Below are 18,878 nucleotides of genomic sequence, written 5' to 3' on the forward strand. Positions count from 1 at the left end.
GTAAGTGTTAATACTGATTTATGGAAAAATTCAGTGACATTTTAAAACAACATTTAAATAGAAAAATTAAACATTTACCATTTATATTCAGCAAGTCAGAACACTATGATACAAAATGTTACATTTGATCAGCATTTTTTTCTCTCTTAACAGCAACAGCAAGAGATGGCAACTGTTCGCAAATCTCTTCAGTCCATGTTATTCTGATGGCTCAGTGGAGAAACAACTTGTACCTAAGTAACATGATACAATTATATACATTAGCCATATGGGGAGGAAGAGCCAGTATTTTAAACGCCATATTAAAAATTGCTATATTTGAATACCTTACATTCAGCTCTGATATCAAAGAAACCGACAGCTCATTGCTGCTTAGCAACAGGATATGCTAATTTTATTTTTTTCCTGTGTCTCTCAAAGTATTCCTAATGGTTTTTAATTTGCATCAATCTTTTTTCACCTTTTAAATTCAGAATCTAGATCCCAGGGTTAAGGTACCTTTTTGAAAGTTCAAGATTAACTGTCTGACAGACTGTTATTATCAGAGTGTTTGGTACAAAAACAAATTGCATGTACTATGGGATTCAAGGCCTTATTAAAAATTGTGTACTTGCAGCAGAACTATATAAACTGTTTCAGGTTGGTACCAAAAAAATGTTTCATTCTTATATACCAACCAGAGTAATATGTCTTAATCTGAAAGTTGAAGGAGATGCACAAGAACTTCCTTATGATTATAAAATAAAATATACATGTTGCTAGTTTGGGATTTCCTTTATTATAAGGCACTCTTAGTAATTTTCCAGTTTCATCGTCTCACCGTAAATAAAATGTTCTACTTTTTTGAGGGAAGATAGTCTACCAGCCCCTAATATTATCAGTAAATTCTGAATAACTAAACAAAGATAGAGGCTTACACTCTACAGTTCAGGAAACCTAATTAAAAGCAAAATTTAAAAGTATATCAAGCAAGTACCTATCTCCAAAAACTCTAAATGAAATGGTTTTTTCCCCTCCCAAACAGCAAAAACTTCTGTCATTGAGCTTTGTTTTTTTTAGAAAAATAAAAGCATAATCATATTTTCATACGGTAAAAACACACTGGTAATTCAAGCATTACAAATAAAACAAAATTTTCATTACAGCAACTTAGAATCACAGTTTTAACTGTTTGAAATGTAGCAATAATTTATTTGTTCTTAAACTCTGACATCACTTTTAAGGAATCCAGAACAATTACTACATGCTATAATAATGGCAGCAAACCATTCACCTAGTTTTTGGATAAATGCATGGTTTTATTTAAATGCCAAGGTTTGCCACCATTAATTATCCTAATTCCACTTCATGGAGATTTTTTAGTGCCCATTAGTCAGCATTTAATTTTGAATTTGGTGACATGCTGAAGATCCCTCAGTTTTTTAAGCAGACTATCTTTTCAGCTAGAAAATAACATGATTAGTTGTTTTGCTGTTAAAGAGATCGTCATCACTTGTTTAAAACTGACCCAGGAGGGTAACAGTTTTCTTTCTAGCTAAACTGTTCAGTACTTTCCTTTTTAATGGAGAAGACTGGACAACTTTCTTACAGTGAGCTTCTAAGGCACATGTGGCCAACCTGTGGCCCATATGCAGCCGTTACAAATGCCCAAACTGCTTCTGAATTTTGCTGGGGGGAGGAAGCACATGTAAATCACATTCTTTGCAGATGATGCACTGAGAGGAACAGAGCTGCAATGGGGAAGAAGGCACATGGGGAGAGGTAGCCCCATAAGCTTTCCTTCCCAGCTTACTGGTAGACTTCTTTCTGGATAAAGTTGCCAGGATTCCCCCACCCCCATTGTTGTTAAACATATAGCCAAGAATCACTTGGGATTGCTTGGATAAAGGAACTGTGTTGTATGAACTAGCTCTAAACACCAAGAAAAAGACAACCCTGAATTTCTTGGAAATAGTCAACCCAGCTTGTCTGATGATAGTACCTACAACTGGTTTTATTGTTACAGAGCATCAAATCTAAGTTGGGGTTCAGATTGTTTTACGGTCCTCTGAAATACATATATTTATAACTGAATTCAAACTCAAATCTGTTGCCAGTAGAAAGAGATCAGTTCAGTCACTAGATCTATCCACTCCTGTCACTTAGGTGTTTAAAACTTTCTGAGAAGGCTTTGCATTAAGTGAAAATATATGAAACTACACATTTGTCCACAGCTGAGGTTGGCATATTTCTTTCCTCTTAGCTACACAAAGAGACTTGACTGGGAGTTACGGTTCTATTTTTCTGGTCTCACTAAAGCATACGACATCTAGAAGAAAGTGATGAAAGACACACAGTAATCCTCCAGAGACCATCACTGTACAAACTGCTTCCTAAACAAAACAGTTTCTAGACAGGATGATTAAATCCCATATAAAAACAGCACAGCTATATAATACCTAGACATCACTGATAAATTTTACTAAATGAAAATGCAAATTTCTTTGTTGCCTGAAATGTCAAAAACCTTATTCTACTACATTTTTAAATGACTTCACATTCTGGTGTATTAAAGAAGTTTTTGTACCTATGAGAGGAATTTATTTTGGGTTGGGGAGAGAAAATTTAATCAATAACACTGCCAAAGGGCACGAGGTGTTAAAAAGCGCTTTCCTCATTCCTGCTCAAACTGCATTTTGTAAAGAAAGAGGAAATGTATACTGTATGTGTTTTGGTCTTAGCAGACTGTTTTATCCAGCTTAACATCCTTCGCTCACTCATTTCTTTAAAAATACAGGGTGGAATTCAACATAGCGCTCAGTGGGGTATGTGCATGGGGAACAAGGTCCAATCACACAACAGGACTTTCCTCCAGCTTCTCCATGCAAGCCTCCAGAGCAGATTTACAGTGCAATGAGGGTGGTGAGGATGTCCTGGTATGCAAGCAGACCTCATTCTGCGCTCAATAACAATGTTGAATCCTGCCCACAGGCCAAATTCTTAGTAGCAATTCACAAATATTTATACTGTAAGCGAAAGAAATAAGCGTAATTATGATTCTCCCTGCTCATGCAAAGAATTTAAACACTTCAGAATTTAAACACTACTGCAAGATAAATTATGCCATAATTTTAACCTTGACAACTAATTTATGGTTAAATTCCTTAATTTTTTTTCCTTTAACCAGTATCAGAAACTCTTAAACATAGTTAATATGAAAGACACACTCCTAAGACTTTGATACAAGATGACAACTCAGTAGTTTTAGCCCTTAAATATATATAAAAAAATATTCAACTAAGACTCTAGTTTTCTCCAAAAGCAGTGAAATGTAGAATGGATAACTTTTGCAGTATTTTATACAATTACTGTCCCTATATAATGAACCAACATCACACTACCTTCTAAGAAATCCATATTTGGCTGTTTCTTACGAGTTCAGTTAGCTGCCAAGTACATTAGGTTTTCAAGCATTTCTGTCTGCAAAGAGCAAAACAAGTTTCTAAACAATAATTTGCTACTTTGTAGCAAAAACTTCCTTAGACCCTCTACTCCTATGATTTCAAAGTAACAATTACAGTAAGTCCCAACAGAGCCTGTAGGAACTTGGTATTATATAATTAATTTCATTTAACCTCTCATGCACTTAAGTTCTCTTTGAAAATTTCCACAACTGCATTGCTGTAAAGGGTATTTTCCACCATTCAACACTTTCTCCACCCCCAACCAACTCCTCCTCTTCGCTTTCAGCTATAAGTCACTCATTATGGTTTTGAACCTGTTCAGGAGCTTGATGAGTTGAGATTTTGAAGACGTGTATGTGAAGGTGAGCTGCAATCTGTTTGCATAACCCAGTAGAGTATCTCAGTAAATCAATCAAGGATGTGAACTAAAGAGGGAGAAAAAAGTTCAGAGCTTAAGATCAAAACATGTGTTGCACAAATGAATTATTCTGTGCTTAAATTCTCTCTCACTCTTCAAGGCACGCAGATAAGGTTATAACAGAAGCATACACCTTAATTCTACAATTGTTAAAACGTTCTAGTTAGATCTGCAGTTCAGAGAATACATGCATGCACAACGAAAGACAGAAATTTAAATTAAATTTAAATTAACTGCTGAAGATGAAGCCACTCATCCCAGTGCATTCACAGACTTATCAACATCAACATCATCCCTACTATAATACACACCCAGGATTCTTGGCCTGAATACAGTGGGCCAAAGGAGAGTGGACAAAAGGAGAAGAATATAGGTCAGAAAAGTCATTGCTGCCTCTCTTCCTAATTTAATACTGAATTAAGAAATACAGGGGATATCTGGTTTGTAGTCCGGTAATCGTATCTAATCAATAAAACATGTATTTTTGTTTCTTCCCTATGATGCAGCTTTCTTTAGCAGCCTGAATTTAAGAGTCAATTTCTTTCAAACCCACAAATGTAAAAGGAGTAGATCTGTGCATGCAATAAATTGGTAACCAGCTCTTTAGGTTTTAAAATTTTTATGACTTTTTTTTTTTTGCAATTCTTACAAACACGCTGTAAGATAAGCAATTGGAATCTCATTGCAAAGAGGGAGCTGAGACAAAAGACTTTTCTAAGGTCACCTAGTGACAAAAGCAAGATTTGAATGAGGGACTTCCCAATTGAAACTTGGTCTCAACTTCTACTTTACTACCAGAACATGGTCCAACACAAATAAAAGCAGGTATACCTCTCAGCCTTCATCTGTTTGGAATACAAGGCTGGAGAGTCTGACTCAAACACCTCGAAAGGAGAAAACACTTTCCATAATTTAGTTAAGCGTATGGAAAACTGCTTACCAGTGCTATCCACAGAATGATATATTCATCGATAAAACTGTTGAAGTACTGGTCTAGAAACAAGAGGCCAGGCCCAATAAATGCAGTATCTTGTAGGAAGATTTCACTTTTGGTCATGTGTGCAATCTATGAACAAAGATTAGATTTAGTTACTAAACTAAAATGTTTAGATCCCATTTTAACACAATACAATTTGTTCATCTCTTAAGTCAGTACCTGAACCCATCTGAATATTCAAGGATTCAAAGAAATTTATAAGCAACATAATGATTAAGGAGATGTTTTGTTTCCAGACATGTGGTTTCTTCTTAATTACAAGCATTTAAGAGAACTATAAAGGCTTAGACATAAGGAATGCTCAGGGCAGAATATTAGCTGTAATGGGTAACTGGTAATCTTCATTGGTGTCTGTCATTAATTGAAACATACTTGTATGAATGGAATGGACCTTTTCCTTCCACATGTCCTCAAACATGCTCCAGAGGATTGGGGGTACCCGCCACAGTGGATTTAGAGGCCACGGGATGAGAGAGCAAGGGGACATCCTGCTGCACAAGCAAATTTTCATCTATGTGATGTTGGCTATCATCCAATACGTTTTGCAAAAGAACTTGCAGCACAATTCTGTCCATGTTTATTTTGAAGTTAATCTCTGTCCAATGAGTCTCCTTATTAGTACAGGACAGCAGCATTAAGGTCAGAGCTGAAGCTCCATGTCAGCAATTGCCTATATTGAAAATGGCATCAGCAAAGAAATACTGTGTATTGATTACCCGATCTTGCAACAAATCTTGAATCACTTTAAAATTAAGAAACCATTTTGTCATTTCTGTGCTCTTTAGACTGAATAAGCTGTGCGGTGCTCATTTTCATTTTTTATTACCGTATTTTTTGCACCATAACACTCACTTTTTTCCTCCTAGAAAGTAAGGGGAAATGTCTGTGCGTGTTATGGAGGGAATGCCTACGGGTGGCATGCCTACGGATTTTCCTCCTCTAAAAACTACGTGCGTGTTATGGTTGGGTGCGTGTTATAGAGCGAAAAATACGGTAATAGATATTAGCTTAGCAGTAGAACATTCACAATGCTTCACATGCATTATTGCATTAACACATCATCATAATAAATGCACAAAACATTGTTAGAAACTCCTTACCACCAACTTTTGTGTGATTTTGGCACTCACAAATCCAAATGTTAAGACATAGAGGCAAGGATGCTTTTCAAATAGTTGCGTTGTAGATTTTTTATAGATCATTATTGCCAAAGTAATAATCAACCCTATATGAAGGCCTGGTGACAGAACACTTGTTCCCTGAAAGGCACAAATAATTAAATTATATCAATTTTATAACTTGTATCCCACTCTCACATGCCAAACACACCATGAATTCAAGTCGGCTCACACCATCAGAACAAAAATCCAGTGTAAAAAGCCCAAACATACATCTGAAACCAACATACAACAATGAAACATTCATGGAGCCAATCACACTAAAATAACAAAATCTAAGGAAAATTAACTAAAGCTGCCTGAACAGCCATGTTTTTGGCAAACAGCTAGGAATAAAGTGTGAGAGACTGATGAACCTCCTTCAGCAGGGCATTCCACAGAGTAGATGCCCTGGAGGAAAACTTCAGATGATGAAAGCAGCAGGTGGGAAGGGCATACATAAGGAGGTGGTCCTGAATGTACTTATGTCTCAAGCAATTTAGGGCTACTACTAGGTAAGCGGGTGGCGCTGTGGTTTAAACCACTGTGCCACTTGGACTTGCCGATCGGAAGGTTGGCGGTTCGAGGCCCCGCAATGGGGTGAGCTCCCGTTGTTCAGTTCCAGCTCCTGCCAACCTAGCAGTTTGAAAGCATGCAGTGCAAGCAGATAAATAGGTACCACTCTGGCGGGAAGGTAAGCAGTGTTTCCATGCGCCAGAAGCGGCTTAGTCATGCTGGCTACATCACCAGGAAAAACTGTCTGGTCCCTCTGCCTGTTAACTGTCTGGGGTACCTTTACCTTTACCTTTACTACATCTACTTAGAATCTCACCTGCCCTTTACATCCCAGAGCAGGTTACAACAGTGTAAATCTACAACGTTGTTGTTGTTTAGTCGTGTCCGACTCTTTGTGACCCCATGGACCATAGCACGCCAGGCACTCCTGTCTTTCACTGCCTCTCGCAGTTTGGTTAAACTCATACAACATTAACATAAGTTTAAAATAATCTGCAATCAAAAGTATAGGGTGAGTCCTAAAGACATTCTCTCAGGAGTCAAAAGGCTTAGGTTTGTTCCAGAAACAAACAAGTAGCCAGTTCAAACTGAACAAGAGGGGAATGGTATGTTCTGAACGCCTAACCCCAGTAAAAAACCTGTTTAAATTCCCAAATAGTAGATAGTAATATTTATATTATTACAATGGATGTTTAATCCTAGATATAGAATAAAACTTGCTAAATTAAGCACACAGCAAACCTGTTTATATAAAACATCACAGTAAAGTAAAGCAACTTCATGCATCAAACATTTAGGTTTTTTTGTTTGTTTGTTAAAGAACACTTACTGCTATTGTAGAGCCATTCTTCCCCACGCCGCCTCCAAATATTACTCTGAAATAATTGTAACTGGAAAATATTGCTCCACCCACTATTCCAGCAACAGGAATCATCTTCAGTCTTAGATCCAGCACAGGAAGCTTGCAGGGGAAATGTAGAAGATTTTAAGATAGATTAATGTCTTTCTGCCATTATTGAAACATTTTAGCAATTTTTTGAACTATCCATTTTCTTCATTTTTTAAAAAGAAATCAAATGAAGAGCATAGTCATGCTAGTAAAATAAAATGTAGAGCACAGTTTAATTTTGCTAGGAACCCAAAGGTTACATAATTGTTTTAAATTCAGACAGGCATGTTGCTACTAACATCTATAAACAACATGTATCGGCTTTCTAGCTTTTATATTTCTGAAAAATGGATAGTTCTTCCCAGTTCACTGATCAAAACAGCAGTAGCACCACAGGAAATGCAAACACCATCTGCCTGTTTTGTTATATCTTGCTATGAAATTGCATTACCAATACTCTCCAGCTAATAGACCTTTAGAATAAGTATTTACCTTTCTTATTCAATTGTAGTTTCAAGGAAACTTCCAAGACGCAGCAAAGGGTTAAAAAGAAGAGTAAAAAAAATGAATTTCCTGTAACCCACCAGGTTACACTAAGGATATGTTATTGAGACTTCTCAATCAAATCAACAGTTTATGTAAAACAGAATAATGAATGGACTTTCACAATGTAGAGTTGTTTTTTTAAAAGAATTCCACATTTTGACTGCTTACAGTCATTTGAGAAGAGAGCATGCATTTCAAAATAAAAATAAATTTTAGTAGATATATTATAGTGACATGCCAGAATATTGATTTGCTTCCAAGAGTGGACTCAAGACAGCTGGGAGCTCTGCTGTAGCTGTTTAAAAGCTTGCAGTGTGGTGCCCAGTGCCGATTTTCAACAATCTCTTACCATGCAATTCACACCTAGCTTTACTATTCATCCAATTTGTTGGATTTCCAAGCAGCTAAAGAATTGTGGCCACATTAAGCTTAACTACATGGATCAAGGCAACAGAAAACCAACCCCAATGTACGTCGTTACAGGGGTTATGTTTCTTCAGATGCCACTGCATGCATTCGGATTGTCTCAAGCTGGTTGTCTGCAATTCTGTGTCCTACAATACAGGCATAAACAATGCATTCTTGAAAGCAGGGGCAGTATAAATTTGCTCTGACGTTTTGCTAAAGTACAAAACATGCATTCTGCTGCCTTATGACAAATTCAGCAGAACCTTGCCATTCTTGATGGCAGCGGCAGTTGCGGCGTGGTGTCGCCATGGCCAAGCTGGGGGACAGACAAAAACCTCCCGTGTGGCCGGACAGTGTCATCAACCCCAGTAAGCTACAGGAAGTGACAGGACTGGGAGGAATTTTCCTGCAGGCCAATTGGTCCGGTCTAGGAGTTTCAATTACTTCCCAGCAATTGTCACAGATTGCTGACAAAAAAAAAAGGTTGGATTCTTAGTCTAATCTCCTGATAAAAGTAGTAGGGTACCCTGGTAAAGGGGTCCCAAGGGCAAATCCATATGCCCAGATGGGGGCTAATGGGCCACAGAACTCCCTGACTGGCAGCCTGGAGGGGTTGCCTATATCTGATGTGCATCAACTGGGCCGGCTGATCCAGGATACATACCCAATGCCTAAGCCAAAGTCTTCTTACATCTGTAAAGCTGTGGCCATTTAGATCGCAAAAGACTGTTATTTATTGCTTCCTACACCTCTACCCCAACGACCTCAGGCTTACTGCGACTCAGCCCACAATTACAAAAGTGTTAAGTGACAGAATTTTGCCAGTTGGGTCAACTTTTATAGAAGGGAATACAGCACTGAGAATAATATGAAATTCAACTCTCTGTGCAGAGCATTTATGTATTTAAATGATCTGAGTGATTTAACACAAATATCACATATGGCAGATGGGGTCTTTTTCCTCTGTAGTTCTAAACTCATGCATAGGACAGCACATCACGACAGTAAGATAACCGAGCACTGGAACTACATTGGGAAAAGGCATCCTAGGTAAACATATAACCGAGCCAGGGCTTTTTTTTTTTTAAGCAAAATAAAATCAATGTTTAACAAAATGTGGCATGGGAGAAATACAAAGGATTAGAGGAAGCTGCTAAATAGGAACCATACAGGACTGTGTAATTTACAAACTTTCAAGCCTGATAGTTATATACAGTTACCTTAGTGTCCCACACTGTTGTTCCACCAAATGCAGATATCAAAAAGAGTATAATTACGGCTATCTGTACTTCAGTTACATCGACTCTGTAATAAAAGAGAAATAAAGTTGATCCACACCAATGACTACTTGATAGGGAATAGCTTACTAAATATTAAGATTCATCAAAGTGGTTGTGTGCCCAAAACAAAGGTTAACAACTTCAGGTGATTCAATTATTTGCTGGATATAAAAGTCAAATTTCTGGGAGTTTTTATCAAAAAGTTTTGGTAATTAAATTTCAATATACAAAGTATATGCTTTGCTAGTAAATACAACAGAAAGTAACTAAGCAGCATTTTTTTCACCAAACTCTCTGAATTTCTCTTTCATGCAATAGGTTTAGTCTTTTCAGAATTTTAAATGTACAAGGAAACCCCTTATGGAAGAGCTAATTAATATACTAAATCTCAAGCTGGTGGATTCCCCTACCCTGCAAAAAGAAATACGCAACAATGAGAGCTGCGGGGGGCAGGAAATCCTGTTGGATCTAGGTTAAATTCTACCACCCCAGCTGAAACATCAAGGCAAATGTATTTCAAATGTCAGTCACAGAGCAGATTATCCAAATAGCCACTTACTTGCCAAACTTTAGCATGCCACAAACATAGGTTTGCCAGTGAGCACAATAAAACAGGAACATTCCAATAAAGCAACAGAAGAACAGCCAGTCTGGGTTTGTTCCTAGACGAACTGCTAAGCAGGCTCCAATACCAATGAAAACTGAAAAGTCCAATTAGCTTCCGTTAGTTATCACAGTTATTTGAAGAATGGCATCTAAATAGTTTTGAGCATTTGCATGTAACACAGTTTGTGGTGGTACAGTAAAATGGGTGGAGATGCAAGCCATACTTGTGGTGAAATAGGCATAGGCCCAGAGACATTTGCAAGGTTCTTGCTTCATAGATTGTCCATCAGGTAGAGGAAGTCAGGGGGTGGCATCCTTAACCCGTGGGACTCCATGTACTGTTTGACTCCAGCTCCCACCATCCCTGCCAGCATGGCCAATAGTAAGGGATGATGGAAACTCCCATCCAACATCTGGAAGACCACAGGTTAGCTACTGTGGTCTAGGTCAACATCACATTCCTGACACAAAATCTCTTGTATGGAGCCATAACATGCAAATTGTTTGTTGTTTTTTTTAAATTCCCTATTCTTATGGTCTGTGCTGTATTTCTTGAGACATGGTTGTAAGGAAAATGCCAAACAGGACACTTGGAAGAAACTACACTATTAGCTCTTAAAATCATAGAATTGGAAGAGTTGGAAAGGACTGCCGAGGGTCATCTAGTCCAACCCCCTGCAGTGCAGGAATCCTGCCCACAGCCGTCCCTGGATGGGTTCAAATCACTAACCTTCTGGTTAACTGCAAAACACACTGACCCATTGCACCACCTATCTATTCAAGAATATATAGTTTTACTGGATGTGGAGCTTCTTTGAAGCTAAGTTGTACAGAAGTAAAGGTAAAGGGACCCCTGACCATTAGGTCCAGTCGTGGCCGATTCTAGGGTTGCGGCGCTCATCTCACTATACTGGCCGAGGGAGCCGGCGTACAGCTTCCGGGTCATGTGGCCAGCATGACTAAGCCGCTTCTGGCTAACCAGAGCAGTGCACGGAAACACCGTTTACCTTCCTGCCGGAGTGGTAACTATTTATCTACTTGCACTTTGACATGCTTTCGAACTGCTAGGTTGGCAGGAGCAGGGACATAGCAACGGGAGCTCACCACGTCGCGGAGATTCGAACCGCCGACCTTCCGATTGGCAAGCCCTAGGCTCTGTGGTTTAGACCACAGCGCCACCCACACACCAAAAGCATCATTATTTAAACCCAAGAAATACACAAACATTCTTGAAATCTTTCTGATATGCAGCAATATATGCAAACTATTATTGTCATATTCTGCCTGTCAGTCGTGTGAGTCTTAACACAAAAAAAGTTTTTTAAAAAGAATAATAATTAATTACCTGTAGAAATAGAGTCACAGCCATGGTCAAAGAGTTCTCCCAAAGGAGAGCTGCTGTTGGTTCTTCTGGCTTGCTTCCCATCAATAGCATCCAGGGACTGGTAAGCAAATAGTCCTAATGCACATGAGAGGAATACCCAGGGAGGAGCCTGAAACGAACACACAGGAGGATTCCATGCTATTAGGCAACTGCTGCAACATATGGAGTATATTAACAGTTGTGTAGGAGTCTATTACTTTCCTTATCTGTTTGTTACACATTGTACAGTTCCATTTAAAAAGTCCACACAATATAATTTCTTCGAAGGTTACCCAACCCACCCACACTTTCCTACCCTACTGGACTTTGCACAACACATGGGTCAAGCAGACCTGGAAGGCTGCCTTTGAAATGTCATTTATTGCACAGTTGAACCATCCAGCAGAGTACATAATGTGTACTTGGCCTGCTGAACCCTATTGACTTACCCGTCTTGATTAAGAAACATTTGTCTGTTTTATAAACTTTAATCCAGAGCGTACATTTAGAAATCACCCTTTGTTTTTCACTCAGAGCTCTATCCCACGGTGGCCTTGGCTGAGCAGAAGTGCAAATTGGGGCTTCTGGTTTTAATTGATCCCCATTATCTACTAAACTCCATTCTTTTCCAAAGGGTCCCCCAACCTTCAGTAACAGCATGTGACAGAGCTTGCCACAAAGGCAAACCCACTACTGAATACCACCCTCACAATTTATTTATTTTTTTACATAAAATGAAACAAAAAACCTCCTCAGTCTGAGTCATTTCCAAAAGAACATTCTTATACTCTAACCTGGTGCCCTGCAGATGTTTTGGGACTACATCTCCCATCATCCCCGACTACTGCCCATCATGGCTGAGGCTGATGGGAACTGAAGGAGGAAACCAGACTGGGGAAGGCTGCTCTGCTATTCAAGGTTCAAGTATAGAACTGGATACAAAACTGCAAGTGTCAGAAAAGACAGGTGTGAATACGCACGCGAAACTTTACAAAGATGTACTGGCATCTTCGACATAGGGGATGCTGAAATTACATCCTTTTTTTAAAAAATGCGATGGGGCTATTTCTATCCTCTCCTGTTGATTAAAGCATAACACTTACCCAGATGTGGGGTGGAGGATGGGAAGCCTGTACTACAACAATAGGCAGTGTGCCCTGATGAATGGCAGACAGAACTAGAGACAGAGTGGGAAGCCTTTAATACTTAGATCACATCTCTGCTGTAATGAAAGAGGTGTGACCCCAAAGGTCACAACCAGCGACTGATTCATTACATGCTGATCTTAGGCATATTCTTAGTAAGTAATGAAACCACACATTATAATTAAGTATAATTACTCCCAGAAGAGTTGGCAATTACGAACAATGGGGGCAAAATTTAAAGGGGCTAGATTTTCTAGAAAGTAAGTTTCATTCTGCATTTAGGGAGAACGCCGTTTCTCACATTTCACCCCCTCCCCTTTCTAAGCTATCAGTTACCCTGCATGCCCTTCCAGCAGCAAAAAAGGATTTCTATATATAACCATCCTATTGCAATCCACTAATGTCTCTCTCTCAACCTTCATCCTAAAGTAACTGGACCTACAGGGGAAATGGGCTTGCAAATGCTTCAAAGCAAAGCCCAGTGGGAATGTAAGCCGCCATGTTTGGAAACATTTTAGAAACACAAGAAGTTGCCATATACCGAGTCAGGCCATCAGTCCACCTAGTTCAATACTGACAACACTGGCCGGCAGCAGCTCTCCAAGGAGCCTTTCTCACCCCCATCCAGAAAATGAACCTGGGACTTTCTCCACATAATGCACCTGTGATACCACTGAAACAATACCTGGAATATTCAAAGTCCAGCTACCAACAAGATGTGCACACTCAAACCCGGGAGTTTGTGTGCTCTTTTTCCTGCCTTGCATATGAGAAACACCAGTAAAATAATATTAAGGACAGAAGCAGAACAAATAGGGCAGGTTGCGGATAAAAACTACAGTGGTACCTCAGGTTAAGTACTTAATTCATTCTGGAGGTCCGTTCTTAACCTGAAACTGTTCTTAACCTGAAGCTCCACTTTAGCTAATGGGGCCTCCTGCAGCCGCCACGCCGCCGGAGCACGATTTCTGTTCTCATCCTGAAGCAAAGTTCTTAACCCGAGGTACTATTTCTGGGTTAGCAGAGTCTGTAACCTGAAGTGTATGTAACCCGAAGTACCACTGTACCAAGCTGACTGTCTCCAGTTCAGGACCACTGGTTTAAACAAGCTCACAGCTAAAGACAAATAACTGTTACAGCTTCTCTTAGCCTAAGATTCTTAGTCCTCTGATCAGGCTACACCTCCAACAGCACACACTTTTTGCAAACATGGAAGCTGCTGCATGGGCACACCCACATGCTACTAACAAGTGCTACCTCTTCTGAGATGGAGGTCTCGTTCTGCCATCTGGCAGCTAGCACAAGTGGAAGGGCATATTAGCAGAATGTTCTCAAGTACTGATTGTGTTGCAATAATTTCCACTGTTACAGTCTCAGCATGGATGCCTATTGGCCTCCAAGATTCCCATTTTCTTGTTAGTTCTAACAAATCAAAGAAGCTGATGTCTAGAAACACATACAGAAACAAGTTTGGAGGTGTGCAATGCATGGGGAACGTGTGGGATAGAAGGAAAGAATGGACTTTCTGCAAGCTCCAGAAATTTGGGGGAGGCAGTGGGTAAGATTGAAATGATAGTGCTGAAACCAGGAAAAGAGCAAAATGCAAGCAACAGGGGAAAGAGGCCAGGGTTGCCCTGCTTTGCTATGCTTACAAATTACAGAAGTAGCCAAAGAAGCACAAACAAGGTACAAACAAGTTCAGCCTTAGCTAACCCCAACGGTAAAGACTCCAGACTCACAACGGCAAATTTCACTCCCCGATACTGCTTGCAAGTTGCAAAACATGATTAATGCAGGAGAAAGCGAAAGTGATGCAAAATTAAAAGTACAAGGTGAAACTGTTGGGAGAATTCCCAGCACAGCGTTTGCTAGCTTGGCACTTCCCCAAAGTTTAGGGCTACAGTTGGCTGGCACTGAAGAGAACTGCAATCCAAAAATCTGGAATGCAGCAGGTTGGCGAAGGCTGCACTAGCAGCATGAACTAAAACCTTAAAGACACAATCCATATAAAAGTGTACACTTTTAATTAAGCACATGCCCAGCTCTATCATATTGAAAGCAACAGAACATGCAGCAGGCCTCAAGTTCTTGGGACATGGTCCCAACTAAAAGCTGTAACCCTACCCAGAATTTAGTAAGTCCCAATAAGTCTCTGAAGTATGGTTTACTTCACAGTAGACACAATTAGGCTCCCATCCCACACCACGTGTAGGATTACTGCCTTAACATGCTTAACTTCAGCTGTTTTGAGGGAGGAATCATAGAATTTGAAGGAACCCCAAGGGTCATCTAATACAATCCCCTACAATTCAGGAATCTCAACACACGGCTCCCCATGTGATTTGAAACCACACAGGACCCTGCTTAGCTTTGCAAATGTGCTAGCAGTTTTATTGCTGCACCAGGGAATGTATTTACATTTTGGTGGGAAGGTAGTATTTTTATCAACAGCTTAACATTTGATTGGCTTTTTCAACACTCTTGTCCTGTATCTGGATGGTGTTGTGTACATAAATTTCCTGCCAGTGCAGTGACTTAAGGGAGAGGAAGGAAAAACAAGCTGCCAATTTCTGTAACACTTTTGTCAAACACTTCTGTTAGCAGTAGTTTGGTGACCTCTTCTAAACTCAGGACTGTGTATAATTCTGAGCATAGTTAAAGCTTCGTGTAAACAACAACAGAAGCTGCACAAATAGTAGGTTCTTTTAAAAACATTGGTTGAATCTTTATCTGTCTCTTCCCTAGTTCCCATTTGTTGAGGAAGTAAAATGTTTAGGCGATTATATCCATTTGTCACCCACTGAATGTGACTGTTCCAAGCTAATTCTGGCCTCAAGGGGTGTTTCTGCATGTTTTTAATCCTGTGTAGACCAGACCAGACCAGACCAAGCAGAATATCATGATGCAAATGTTTACTGACAGGCTGTCTAGTCCTCAGAGCACTTCAGCCAACTGAGCACTAGCTAATCCTCCTAAAGACAGAAACTGAACTTCCCTTCTCTATTCACAAATAATAATATTCCCAATTCGTATTTCTCCCACTCTTCTCACAGAACCATATCCAGCTAGTCCAACCCCCCTAGCATGGTACAGGAAATATCTCCAGTAAGGAGGAGCCCCCCAGGGAACAGGGACAATTGTTGAACTGCTTTTAATGTAAAGAAGGTTCTCCTATCTACATTTGACTTCAACTAGAAATGGAAGGCACAACCATTTTATCTTTTTACGCAGAAGCAATGCCAACTGATTATCAAGGTTGCAGCCTTCTCTTCCAGGGGGTGGCTGTGGTTGTTTATGCTGCAACAGACCCAAAAGTCTTATGGTGCCTTGAAGACTAGCAACCACGCTGAAAGGTTATACTACAATAAATCTGCTAGTCTTTATGGTGCCATAAGAGCCTTCTAATTTCAGCCACAATATTGTTCGTACTATATGCACAAAGGCTTTGATTGCGCCATTAGCAGTGCAATTCCTTACCCACCATCAGCTGAGTTTTGGGATTAGAGTTTCTCAGCAAGGAAAACAAGTTTGCTGCTGTTTGCAGCTTTTTATTTCTTTTTTGCACAATAGGGGGAATCAGCTTCTAGCAAGAAGCTTTGGGGGGGGGCGCGTCCCAGAAAGGAGTTCCAGAAAGTTGGGGGATGGGGAGCAAGAGAACAGGAGAAACTAACTGTTGGATAAGCATTGCAACAGCATATCCAGAAAGATTACTTTAAAATCAATATATTAGGAAATAAAAATTAAAAACTCACAAAATAGTACAGACATGAGGTGAGGAGGAGTTGTGTCATTTGGCACTTGTGATGTTACAGAAACTCATTGGCAAATATCAGTAGGAAGGGGCATCAGAAGTGTAGTTTCAGTAAACATCCTCCACCACCCCATCAGTGACGTTAATGGAGAACCAGAGACACATTGTGGGAACTTTTGCAAATTGAGAGTCTACTTTCATCAGTGTGGCGCACTCTTCAGCAGGTACTCAAGATACTTGCACAGTGACATTCCACGCAGTATGATAGGCACGAAGAGTCCCCATGACGCCCAGGAAACAGGCACATTAGCTTTTGGCACAAGAGCTCACTCTCTACAACTCAAGTACACAAATCACATTATCTGAGCAATTGCAGGGGGGCGATGGAGGAGTGAAGCTAGAGTTGAGCTGGATTCTCTAGAAAGTTTATAGCATTTTTATTTTCTCCACCCATCTCCCTAGAAAAAGTTGGCTTCTGCACAGAACTTCCTCAGAATACCTTCCACTATTTTGGGTGGCCACTGACATTTCCATTCCCCACCCCCACCCTCAAACACCCCAGAGCGATGCTTGGTCTGGGGCACTGTGGAAGATGCAAAATCCCAGCACTGTTGGTGCTGCTGCCACCTGCAGAGTCTGCAGCACCAAACAAGTGGTGTCATTAGGAAAAAGCTATTCTCCTGATATTGCTAATGCTAGGCTCACCCCCAATTAACAGTTGGGATAATGACTCCTGCCACCTGAATAAATTTCATGAAATGGTTCTTGTGCTCACAGATAGATGGGAGAATTTACAGAAGTCATTTCCAGATGTAAGGTCTCCAGCACAAGGACTACCTTGAAGAAAGAGGTCTGGCTGCCACCTAACAAGCAAGCATCTGCATTGATCTCATACCTACAACACATCACACATGAAAGCTGTAAACTTTCCCCAACATGATAACTCCCACCTGCCAAGGTCCAGAACTTCAGAAGAGCACTAGGTTGGTGAAGCCTACACTAAACCTAAATTCATTTGTCATCAGATAGGATCCTGCTCCACATCTATCTCTGGGTGGTCTTTTTGTAAAAAAGGCATCCCACAATCCTGCCACCCCACCTCCACTGTAGGCCTCTCTGACAGGGCTCCCCTGTGAACTAACATACTTGGGGGAAAGCCCTCAATGTCTGGCCACAGCCAACAAGTTCTTGTCCTTTCTTTCAGAAAACTGAAAGCCCTTCTTGAAAGAGGAGCACCCTGCTGCTGAGCTCATCCCACTTTGGCCTCCTGTAAACAGATTCTGCAGGCTTGTGCATCACCAGCCCTGTCTGGCCAGATCTTTGCCGCCGTCTGTGTGCCCCAGCATCAAAGCCTCTCTCGAACCACTTCGAATTCCACTTTATTTTGCCTTGCAAGATAAGGACGGGAGGGCGAATGTCGTGGCCCCTTGCAGGAAGGCAGAAGTAGTTGTGCGCCATACACACGCATGGGCGACACAAGCCCCCTTCCCACCTAGTCCTGAAATGGGCTTCAACGGAAGAGCCCAGCACACAACCAGGCGCCAGTCCTATCGACGCGGCAGGCTGCTTCCTCCTCCTCCGCCAGCCGCGCCGCGTTTCCTCACAACTCAACGGTCCGAAGACTGCTCGTTTTGTTTTCCATTGGCAGCCGCGGTTCCAGGCTGCTTCGTCTCTCCCAAGTCCAGCCCCTCCCGGCTCCCTAGCCAGGCCAGGCCCGCCCCATCCCTCGACGGCCAGCCCGCCCCGCTCCTCGGGCTTCGTCTCCCCACCGGTGGTGGGGGGAGGGACGTTGCCTCCGCGGCCGCCGCTGAGGGGGCAGCCGAGGAGGCGAGTACCTGGCGAGGGCGCGCGGCGAGCTGCTCCTACCTCTTGGTGGGCGCTGGGGCAGTAGGCGATGAGCGCGAGCGTGGGGAGCAAGTTGAGGACGAGGCCGCCCAGGGTGATGGCGTTGGGAGCCAGCCAGGCCGGCGTGCGCTCCACCAGCCAGGCCCAATAGCGCTGCAGCGGCGGCTCCAGCAGCGAGCGCCCGGACGCGTTGTAGCGGTGCTGCTCCAGGCGCCGCAGCTGCGCCGCGCTCAGAGGCTCCGGCAGCAGCAGCAACGCCATGGCGGCTCCCCAGCCGACGCCGCCCTGCTCTGGGACTCCCAGCGGCGACGGGGCAGGAGGAGCAGCCGGGCCGCCTCCCCTCGCTGGGGCGGGAACCGAAACAGAGAGAGGGAAGGACTGTTTTCGCCCCTGCTCTGGCTGGAGGCGGGCAGGAAGTCGCAGGCAGCGAAGCTGAGGCCGCCTCGTGCAGCCCTTTCGCAAGCCAAGAAGGAAACACCTGCCCTGAGCCCGGCTATTTATTTAACCCGCTGGC

General features: G+C 41.7%; 2 protein-coding genes across 6 annotated transcripts in view; one reads left to right on the plus strand and one right to left on the minus strand.

Annotated features, from left to right (window-relative positions):
* The window catches only part of SYCP3 (synaptonemal complex protein 3), a 171,808-nt gene extending 171,424 nt beyond the window's left edge, over positions 1-384 (plus strand). For all 5 annotated transcript variants that reach the window (XM_053405943.1, XM_053405942.1, XM_053405940.1 and 2 more), the window contains exon 9: positions 154-384. In XM_053405943.1, coding sequence (XP_053261918.1) covers positions 154-207 — 54 coding nt within the window. In that variant the 3' untranslated portion in view covers positions 208-384. The remainder of the gene's footprint in view (positions 1-153) is intronic.
* Positions 2-18,878, minus strand: CHPT1 (choline phosphotransferase 1). The gene is made up of 9 exons (XM_053405935.1): positions 18,386-18,878; positions 11,606-11,753; positions 10,214-10,355; positions 9,595-9,679; positions 7,361-7,492; positions 5,959-6,117; positions 4,802-4,927; positions 3,758-3,868; positions 2-233 (listed from the first exon to the last, which is right to left on the minus strand). The coding sequence occupies exons 1-9, from the start codon at positions 18,623-18,625 to the stop codon at positions 189-191; spliced, it is 1,188 nt and encodes a 395-aa protein (XP_053261910.1). The 5' UTR covers positions 18,626-18,878; the 3' UTR covers positions 2-188.

Source organism: Podarcis raffonei, chromosome 10 (assembly GCF_027172205.1).
Source record: "Podarcis raffonei isolate rPodRaf1 chromosome 10, rPodRaf1.pri, whole genome shotgun sequence".
NCBI lineage: Eukaryota > Metazoa > Chordata > Lepidosauria > Squamata > Lacertidae > Podarcis > Podarcis raffonei.

Bases quoted from the DNA above. Each gene is read 5' to 3' on its own strand.
- CHPT1 (XM_053405935.1), bottom strand. From the start codon at position 18,625: ATGGCGTTGCTGCTGCTGCCGGAGCCTCTGAGCGCGGCGCAGCTGCGG. The intron at 6,118-7,360 runs GTAAGTGTTCTT...TGTGCCTTTCAG, and splicing joins AGAATGGCTCTACAATAGCA to GGAACAAGTGTTCTGTCACC. The intron at 3,869-4,801 runs GTAAGCAGTTTT...CTCCCTCTTTAG, and splicing joins TCATTCTGTGGATAGCACTG to TTCACATCCTTGATTGATTT.